This window comes from Lissotriton vulgaris, chromosome 3_1 (genome assembly GCF_964263255.1).
Source record: "Lissotriton vulgaris chromosome 3_1, aLisVul1.2, whole genome shotgun sequence".
NCBI classification, from domain to species: domain Eukaryota; kingdom Metazoa; phylum Chordata; class Amphibia; order Caudata; family Salamandridae; genus Lissotriton; species Lissotriton vulgaris.
In genome coordinates this window covers 247639151-247649631 of record NC_141689.1, presented here as the reverse complement: position 1 = coordinate 247649631, position 10481 = coordinate 247639151, and the positions used below count along the sequence as shown (strand labels likewise).

General features: G+C 51.2%; 1 protein-coding gene across 1 annotated transcript; it reads right to left on the bottom strand.

The window, feature by feature from the left end:
- Positions 1 to 6188: 6188 nt before the first annotated feature.
- Positions 6189 to 10153, bottom strand: LOC147726268 (uncharacterized). Its single transcript, XM_086963446.1, has 2 exons — positions 9862 to 10153; positions 6189 to 6802 (listed from the first exon to the last, which is right to left on the bottom strand). The coding sequence occupies exons 1-2, from the start codon at positions 10151 to 10153 to the stop codon at positions 6189 to 6191; spliced, it is 906 nt and encodes a 301-aa protein (XP_086819572.1).
- Between the last annotated feature and the right edge of the window lie 328 nt (positions 10154 to 10481).

Below are 10481 nucleotides of genomic sequence, written 5' to 3'. Positions count from 1 at the left end.
CTAGGAGGGCATTTACTTCCCCATCTAATAGCTACTCGTCATTTCGCCAGTAGCAGTGCCACAGCCAGGAACTTCCGCCTTCCTGTTGGCGTTAATTTATATATCCCTAATAAGCACACAAGAGGCGTGTTTGGCACTTGTTCGGTTAACATTTAGTTTATCGCCCTAATGATGTTGTGCCAGTATTTGTGTACCTGTGGACATGCCCACGCCAAGTGTAGGAAATCTGTATTCAAAGCGATGCATCTCTGACATCAGTCATGTGTTTTGAGGCCGTATCTGTGGAGTTGGGGTGGGGTGTAATAGAATTGGTGGAGAAATTTAAAATGTATCATCCATAGATTACAGTTGGATGTCAGTAATTGTAGTTCTGTGCAGCTATTTTCCCAATCCCGTTCCTCTACCTTGTCTCCTAGCAGTGTTTCCCATCTAGCCAAAGATCTATTTGCCGTCTCACTTTGTTCCGATTGTGACGTATTATATAAGCGGGTAACTAATTTCTGGCGTGATGGTGCTATGAGTAGAGCCTGTAAGGCTTGTAACGTTAGCGGTTCTTCTGGGTAGGTGTCATATAATTCCCTAACCGCTGTTTGCAGCTGCAGGTGAGCAAACACCTTCATTGGTGTGTTGTGTGTGGTTAGTGCCGGGTCATTTCTTTGTATGAATCTGCCGTGCGGGAAGACATCTTTCATAGTGGAAAGTTTCATATCTTCTAGCAATCCCTTCATGCTCATTCCTTGGGTTACCGATAATTTCAGATGGTTAGCAATGGGAAGCACTGGGGCGTATCTAGGCAGTTTATTGGCCCTTTGTGCCAATGCATGCCATGCATGTGAAGTGCAGCGCACAGGTTGTATCGCGTTCCTATAGGTGTAAGGCTTTGGGTTCAACACAAACACCATCAGTTGAGTGGGTTACACACTGTCTGTTTCCACTGCGACATGCGAAACATACGCATGCGGTTTAGTTCAGTAGTGAGCATGCTGCGCTTTTGCGCAGTAGAAGTATAGCTGCAAGTCCAGTACTCCAAACCCGCACATATGGTATGGTTTCGTCAGTATGGTCAGCTAATCCTAGCCTGTTTACCTGCCCACGTCAGCTTCTGTAATGCTGACCGCAGCTCTGCAAAGTAAGCCTGTGTCAGCCAGATTGTGATATTAATAAATAAGTATAAAAAACGGGGCAGTATAATAATCTTTTGTAGTGTAATTCTATCTGCCACCATCAGGGGCATCCGTATCCACCTAGTTATTTGCTCATCTAACTTAGTCATTGCTTTACCATAGTTTTCCCTAATGACCAGTTCTGGGTCCTTGTGTATCCACACACCTAGGTATTTCACCGGGTCAGTTTGCCATTTCAAGGAATAATCTAGTTCTGGTTGGGTCGTGGCCAGCGTTAGTGGTATAACCACCGAGTTGTCCCAGTTAATCCTTCACCCTGCGTATTGTTCAAAGCAAATGTATTCTCTGATAAGATTGTTTAAATGTATATTAGGGTGCCGCGTAAATAACACCATGTCGTCGGCGTATAAGGAAATGCTGAGGGGGCGTAGGCTAAACTGTAAAGCAGCTTCCCTATGACACTGACGGATCCTACACGCAAGAGGTTCCAGAATCAGGGTGAACAAGATCGGCGATAGCGGACAACCCTGTCTCGCCTCTCTTCCCTTCTATCGGGGCTGATACTTGTCCATTAAGTTTAATCCTAGCTGTTGGGGCATAATATAGAATCTCTATCCATCTGAGATATTTTCGGGGAACCGCATCCTACGTAATACCACAAACATAAACGACCATTCCACTGAATCAAAAACCTTTTCAGCATCCAGCAGTGCTGCAGCTGCTGACAATTCTGCATCTAAATGATCGTACAGGGCGAAGATGGTGCATATGTTTTGGGTTGTAGATCTGGTGGGTACAAATCCCGCTTGGTCAGGCAATACCAACTTCTCCTGCAGGAACTGTATTCTAGTTGCAATGACTTTGGCTAGGATCTTTGTATCTATATTTATCAACGACAGGGGGCGATATGAGTCGCATCATGACAGATCTTTATCTGGTTTTGGGAGCGCCACTAAGAGCGTTTCTCTCAGGGAGATGGGGAGTCTACCTTCCTTCTTCATGTGCTTCCCCATTCATTTCTGCTAAGTGGGGTATTAACAGGTCCTGATACGTTTTATAGTCCGTCTAACCCGGGAGCTTTGTTATTTGGTAATGAGTTTATTGCGTCAGTGAGTTCATCCTTGGTAATGTGGTGGCTAAGAAACTTTCGGTGTGTGTCTGAGAGCCATGCAAGAGGTAGTGATTGATTTCCTCTGCTGTAGCGTGTGTTTTTTTGGCATAAAGCTGTGAGTAGTAATTCCTGAAGCAGTTCGATATGGACGTAGTGTCTCATAACATTCGATCTGCGTCATCCCTGATCTGTGTGATGTAGAACGTCGCGTACAAGGGTCTGATTTTACCCGACAGCGCTCACCCCACCCTACCACCTTCCCCGTAGTTTTACGCCGTATGCCGTTTTGATTTGTATTTTATCTGGTTCGTAGCATATCTCTGGTAATCGTCCATTTTTTCCTAATTTGAGCTAATAGGGCTGGATTGTGTGTCTGTGTGTGTTCCACTTCCAGGGTATTAATGTCTTTCTCTATTATATATAATTGCTGTTGGAGATCTTTCAAGATCCCGGCATGCTTGTTGATACAGTGACCCCGAATTGTTACCTTAAATGCTTCCCACAATGTCCCCACACTTTCCACTGATCCGTCGTTTAACTCAAAATATTCAGCTATTGCCTGTCGCAGCTCAGTTTTGAATACGTGGTCTAATAGGACGTTTCCCTGTAATCTCCATTTAAAATGCCGGGGTATATGTGTGGGAATATCCAATGTGAGGCTGACCGGGGAATGGTCTGGCAGTGTCTTTGGTAGATGTTCAACCGTGCGTGTCCATGTACATGCCTCCGCTGTAAGCAACCAGTAGTCTATCCGTGACCTCGTGTAGTGTGTTGTAGAGGTGCATGTGCCTTCCCTGTGACTCCCATGTCTCATCCTCCATACATCAGTCATGTCCCACGTTGCCATACCATCCTTTAGAGCTGTGGCTGCTTGTTTACCATATCGTTCATTACCTGTCAATCTGTCTAGTGCTGGATCCAGACAAGTATTGAAGTCTCCTCCCCATATTATTGGTGCACTTGGAAAATCCTAAGTTTGGCCCATATTTCAGCATAAAACCCTGATCAGGGTCATCTATGTTTGGACCATAGGAGGTGATGATTGTTAGTACAGTTCCTCCAAAATTACCCTGTACCATTACAAAACGGCCTTGGTCATCATGCAGTGTGTGGAGCAACTGAAATGGGGTACTCCGTCTAACTAACAGTAATACCCCTCTTGCATACGTGGAGTATGAAGATGCTATGCGGTATGTAGCCCATCTGGTGCCTACCCTAATTTCCGTTGTTGGGATAAGGTGTGTTTCTTGAATACATGCCACATCAATACTGTGTCGGTCAAAATATGCTATCACCTTGCGTATTTTCTGTGGGTTTTGCAAGCCCCGTACTACATTCCATGTCAGAAACGTCAATTTCCTACTCTTCGTTCTAACATCAGCCATGTTCATATACCTTTGCCTGGGCTTGTTGTGTTCTCCGTATGCCATATGTATATATTATCAGCTGTGGGCGGCGTCCTTCTTTTCCAACCAGACATTTTCTAATTTCCCCTACCCCCTCACCAACCCACTCCGCCCTGTCCCCAATTGCGGAGTCATTCCCAGTTTGATTAAACCATGAAAGAACTAAAAAAAGAAAAGAAAACCTTCCAGTAACCTAATGTGGTATGCACTTGGGGGCGATGGCTGTCAGCCCGTTTCCTGTGGGTAGTCCCCACATGGGCAATGCCCTGCAAAAAAAAACCATGTTCACCTAGACCAAGCATAGCATATTATGTTGAGATAGGTGTGCCTGGTGAGTCCTGAGTAACAAGTTAATGTCTCTCGAGGGGGGAGTAGAGTTCAAACATGCCTAAATTCAATACCCAATACAACAATATGCAGGTTTGCTCAAAGTTCAATGGTATTCAACTTATCTGCGTTTTGTGCTTGTCCCCCCAAGTGCGTCCTGTTGCTTTCCATTTGCACAACATTCCAGTTGAAACTTTAGTGCCAGTGTTCAGTTGTCCTCCATCTTTCAGTCTGTAATAATAACATCAATCTCTCGGCGGTGATGGCCATTTTTTTCCCTCTTTGCCGCCCTGGGCTCTGCATAGCTGTCAATGTCTCGTTACTCGACATCTGAGGTTGTATGTTGTTCCTCAATTTTCCCTCTGGGGGATCTCTGTCTTGGCCTTGTGTGTTCTTTCTGTTGTAGCTATTTTAGCACGTCTTTTGGTTCAGTATATATTTTCACCTTCCCTTCATCGTGATCCTGAACCTCGCGAGATAAAGCATTGCATATGGAATATTGAGGTCTCTTAGTTTCTGCTTCACCTGCCCGAACATCTTTCTTGCCTCCTGTACCGATATCATGAAATCAGGGTACAGTGATATGTCCATACCATCATGGGTCAGCTTCCCCAACTCTCTAGCCTTTCGGAGTGCTGCATCTCAGTCCCTGTAGTTTAATATCCGCGCTATAATGGGCCTAGGTGATGAGCCGGTTGGTGGTTTTGGCGCCAAAGATCAGTGTGCTCGTTCAACAATGAAGATCTCAGAAAAGGTGTCTCGTCCCAACATAGTAAGGAGCAGGTTTCCAACGTACCATTCCATGGGACCTGTGTTTGTTGTCTCCGATATGCCCGCAAGGGGGATGTTGTTTCTGCTGGATCTCGCTTCCAAATTTTCTGCCTTCGCTGATATAGCCGCCATTTGTTTGTCCATTCTTGACTGCTTCGCATCCATCTGCACCTGAGCATCCTCTGCTTCGGAGATTCTGCACTTTGCCATGTCCAGCCATTCGGTATGTTTGTCCAGGCGCTCCGACATCTGTCGACTCGATATGTGAGAGAGTCAATTTTCCCATCTATATTAGTGAGACCGGCTTGTATAGTGGTGAACATGGCTTGCACTTCAACATTTGTGCTCCCGTCTCCTCCTGTTGCTGTGACTGTTCTTCCGTTCCTCGTTCCATTTGTTTTTCAGTGTTCTCGAATGTAATTTTCGTCTGGTTCCTATCTGTATTACCCATTATCGCAGCTTCCGGCCAGCTCTCGCTCCTATTTCCTCTGGAGTATGCGGCGCCAGATGTGGAAATGTTTTCTGTTTCCCATTGGTGGTACTGCAAATTAGTGTTCTTCACGTGTGAGGTGTATGCGGGCGTTAACAGCAGGTGCGCAGTTCAGTGGTCGAGGATGCCCATATATGTTAGCGTTGTGTGGTATCTCCTAATGACGTGCCTGATGCCAGGATGGTCTGACTTTCAATCAGCGGCGTGCCTTCATTGAAGCTGTTCTGTTGTTGGCAGCGCTTGGAGTTCACTACGTGTGCCCCACTGTGGAGTCAGGCGCGCCAGTTGGCTAGAGCTGTCAAGTGCCTTCCTCATGTCCTGGAACTGGCTTCTTAGTGTCGCAGCTCCTTTTTTTTTTGGAACCTGGTAGAGCCTCTTGTCCATTAGGGCCTAGGTCTTCAGCTTAAAACATGGCAGTTGGCACTACGTTATCTTTATTCATAGTGATGCATAACATGCAGGGGAATGCATTACATCTGGCTTTCTCCGTGTTTGTTAGATGCTTTTTTCCCCCTGCTGTGTTGCCCTCTCCACCTGGCCAGCTCTGTATTTCCGGGCTCCTGTGGCACAATGAAGAGCGGTGTGCAAGAAGGGAGCGCCCCAGCCGCCCCACTACCCTGGGGGCCGCAGCTGACAATGGTCCCGACTCCGCCAGCGTTGCGTGCAAAGGGCCATTAGTTGTTCCTCCTCCCGCCGCAGATCCAATCTACTCACGTGCTCCACCAGCCACTCCCAAATCACACCATGACCTCTTTGCATCTCATTCACTTCCCCTTTTCACTTTCCAACTCCTCCGTCATCTCCATCCATCGCACTCCCGTCTACCACTCTCTCCCATCCTGCACCTGCCTGGAAGGGTGATTCTGCCCGTCATGGACTCCCCACCCCTCCCAGTTCCCACCACCAAGGGAACCCCCGGAGGGCAGTTACCTGCCTCACCAAGCATGCACCTTTCGAACTCAGTCCCTCTTACACCATATCGATTTGTTCCACAAAAAACTTATCAGATCCCGCAGCTCCATCAGGTAAAATGCATTTCCCATGTGAGAAAGGTGCACGCCGTCCTCCCTGAAAAGAAGTGGCTGTTCCAGCTGAAGCCCGACATGAGCCAGCACTTTGATACCCTGATCCGCACAAAAGAGTCTCATAGCCCTGTTCAATTTTCTGCGGGCCCTTTCAACGGCCGCAGGCTTGAGTGCACCCCTCCACATCCTCCGTGGAACAAATTCAGTCCACACAATACAGGCGCCAGCCAGATTGCGTTTCATCGCCTCCAAATCCCTCTGCATCAAATGCAACAGTGACACCCCCGATTGCTTCACCAAGTCATTTTCCCCCAGGTGGATTGTAAGCATGTCCGGGCTGCCCAGCTGCGACACTTTCCTTGTTATCCACGGCAACAGTTCACCCCAGCGCATTCCACTCTTACCCCACCATTGTACTTCGTGATGGCTGCTCCTCAGGCCCAGGCTACGGCCGTACACCTGCCTGTCAGCGTATTTCGAAGCCCAGTGCACCAAAGAATGCCCAACGACCCAAGTGACCGTCTTGGCCCCTGGTCCACGAACACAACCTATGAAGAGAAAGAGATTAGTACCAAAGCATAACAAGGAAAACGACAAGCAGCGCAGCCGTCCAAGCAGCACGCCCCGCGCCCTCACTTGCGCACATAGCGCTCACAGCACCGCGACCGCCAGCGACCAATCCTCCGGATCTCCTCCCACGACCAACCCAAGCCTGCCACCGCAGTGGCTGCCCCAATCCGAAACGAATGCGTGCCAAAGCGAGCCGGATCCCTGCCCAGTCTCCTCAAAGCCATCCACAGAACAGCCAGCAACTGGAATGAAGTCCAGCGCTTCCGCGACGCGTGCACAAAAATCTCCCCCTCTGACCTCCGCACCTGGCCACAAAACCCCAGCCACTCTCGCACCGGGCACACGCTTGCACACCCACTCTCCGACAACCATACCCACTTGCCCCGCCCCACCTGGTCCGTCTAAATGCCCAATCGCACCCCATCCACAGGCACATCTGCAAACATCCGACCCGGCGCCCCACGGGTCCCTAGCAACTCTGACACACAAAATGCTCCAAAAAACATCCAAATCATGCACAGGCGAAACAACACCACCTCCTCCCCGTCGTAACAACAGAAATGCAACTCCTTCAAAACCTTCACCAACAAGTCAAACGTGACTGCCTCACAGGGCAACTCCCCCCACCCATCTCTGCCCGCACCCGCCCCCAACCCTTCAACATTCGACTCAGCAGATCTGATCTAGCTGGATCAAAACCCAAATACACCATGCTGTAGAAAGAAACTCCCGCCAACTTGCCAGCAATCGTCGTCTGCGACAATCCCCTATCCATGCAGTCCAACACAAAGTGCACCACCCTTTGCTCACACACCTCTCTGGGCAACCTCCCCGCATCCTTCCCCCAACCCACAAAGTCCCCAAACTCAGCCCACGCCAATCTGTACGCCCGCCTAGTGGACTCCGTCAAGGACCTCTCAACCAAACCAACCACTCTCACTTCCCCCATGCCCAGATACCCTCCGGCACCTTGGTTTTGCAAGCTTCCGCTCCTGGCGCCAGCTTCCTGAAGCGCTGCCACTGCGAACGAGATAACGCATCCGCAATTTCGTTACTCACGCCAGGCACATGTTGCGCTTGAAACAGCACATTGAAACGCAGACACAGCAGCATGAAACTTCGCAGCAAGCGCAGCACTCGCAGGTCCCTCGCTTTTGGTTGTACACCAAGTCCACCACCGTCATATTGTCCACATGAAACAACACCGACCTGTTCTTGAATTCTGGGCCCCACACCAGCAGTGCAACCAACAAGGGAAAAAACTCCAAAAACGCAATGCTCCTGCCCTGGCGCAGCCAGTGAGCTGGCCACTGTTCTGCACACCAGCGACCGTCCCAGAAGATCCCGAAACCTGCCGCTCCCGCTGCGTCTGAGTAGAGTTGAACCTGCCACACCATCCTGTCCCGCGCAAAATCCAAAGACACACCATTGAAGTCCTCCAGGAACACCAGCCACACTCGCAAGTCCGACCGGACTCCCAGCGTGACCCTGACCCTGTGGTGTGGGAGGGCCACGCACGACATGGCCATGCCGAGCCGCCTACAAAACGTCCTCCCAGCCCTCACCACTCTGCAGGCAAAGTTCAACAATCCCAGCAAACGCTGCACAGACCTCAAATCCAGCTTCCGGACCTCTAGCACCTCTCAAGGCATCCTGCATCTCAGCCACCTTCTTCACTGGTAAACGCGCCTGCCAAGTTACCGAATCCAACTCAATACTAAGGAATGTTAAGCAACAACTGGGCCCCTCTGTCTTCTCCGGTGCCAACGGCACCCCAAAATCCTTTGCCAACAACTGAAACTGCTGCAGAGCCGTTCCACATTCGCCAGAGCGACCCGCGCCCACAAACAGAAAGTCATCCAAATAGTGGGACACCAGCCGGTGCCCACTGCGTTCCACAAAGGCCCACTGCAAAAAGGAGCTGAAAGTCTCGAAGAGCGCGCAGGAAATCGCACAACCCTTCGGCAACACCATGTCCACAAAGAGGGCCCCGTCAAACTGCATGCCCAACAAGGGGAAATCCGCCGGATGAATGGGGAGAAGGCGAAAGGGCGACTTGATGTCACACTTGGCCAACTCTGCCCCCCTCCCGCAGGACCTCACCAGACCAATGGCATCATCCACTGACGCATACAGCACTCTGGAATCCTCCTCCGCGATAAAATCATTCACAGACCCACCTTCCGGCCAAGACAAGTGATGAATCATTCTGAATTCCCCAGGCTCTTTCTTGGGCACCACCCCCAAAGGCGAGACAATGAGATCCGACATCGGCCAATCAGTAAAAGGTCCTGCAATCCTGCCCTCCGAAACCTCCTTCTCCAGTTTACGCGCCACAACCTCCGGCAATTCCTTGGCGGACCGCAAGTTCTCAGCCCAACGCCTCTCCCTAGGCCCCTGATATCCAATTCGAAAACCTTCCACGAAACCCCAGTACAAACGCAGCGCCGCCTCCTTATCAGGGTACCGGGAGAGCCATGGACCCATGGCCTCCACCTTAACCGGAGTATGGGCCCATCGGCCCAGGCTGCCCCCTACCCTTGGCAAATGTCCACTGCTCTGACGGCGTAGCCAGGGTGAGGCACTGTGTAACTGGGTGACGCCCCCGCACTTCGAACATTCATGTTTAAACTTACAGGAGGGACGGTTGCAGAAACCTTTATTGAACCCCCAGCAGGCCCCGGAAGCCACTGGCTTGTACTGTTGCTGCAGGAGCTTAAACACGTCAACATATTCATGCCTCCAGATCCTTGCCCTCGTTTTGTCCGACAAATGTGACCCCAGAGTCATCGCCAGCCCCATGTATGGCAACTTCTTTGAAGCTTCTCAACCCCTTCTTCCTTTCCCTCCATGTCTTCCGCCTGGTCAGTCTGCACGCTGGCCGTAGCGACCTGCTTCCCCCCATCAGCCGTCACAGGCACCACCCCACCTGGGGTCCCAGACCGCACAGACCCATCCCCTACCCCCACCGACTGGCAGGGCTTCTTCCTACCCCCTTTTCCCCCTTCCGTCCAGGCGTCCCACCAAGCGCCCTCACCTGACAAAGTTGCAGGAGCGTCCCTCTCCTGCCGCCGTGCGTCCGCCGGCTTCGAACTCCCTCTGCTGGCCCGACTGGCGCCGTCCCGTGCCTCCTGGAAAGCACCAACCTTGGCCGTTACCACCCTAGCCTTGCACACACTTTCAGGTTCACGCAACTCACCCTCTTCCAAATCATCCTCTTCATCCTCATAGTCCAACCACTCATCCTGCACATCCAGTGGCACCACTTCCATCACAACTCTCTTAGCACCTTTCCCTTTCACTCCAGGCATAAATTCGCACTCCAACATCGCCGGTGCCCGCTCCCTCGTTGGAGGGCAGGCCGCCGCGGACCCCCCTGCTTCTTCGTCACGGTTTTTGGAGGCTGTTTTGCGCCCCGCCGGCCCACCCCGGCCTCTGCCAGCTGTCCCTGCTGGCTTGTTCCCACCCCCTCCCCGAGCCGTATGCGCTCGGGGAGGCCCCGGTGCCACCAGGTCTCTGATCCGTCAAGGCAGTCCCTGAACCTTCCACCCATACCCACTGCCCTTGGGCCCCTGGGACCCCATTTCTTCGACCCACAGCCGGCCCCCGACCACGCGCAGTTGCCTGGGCGCCCTCGCCCTTGGGCACCCCACCGGA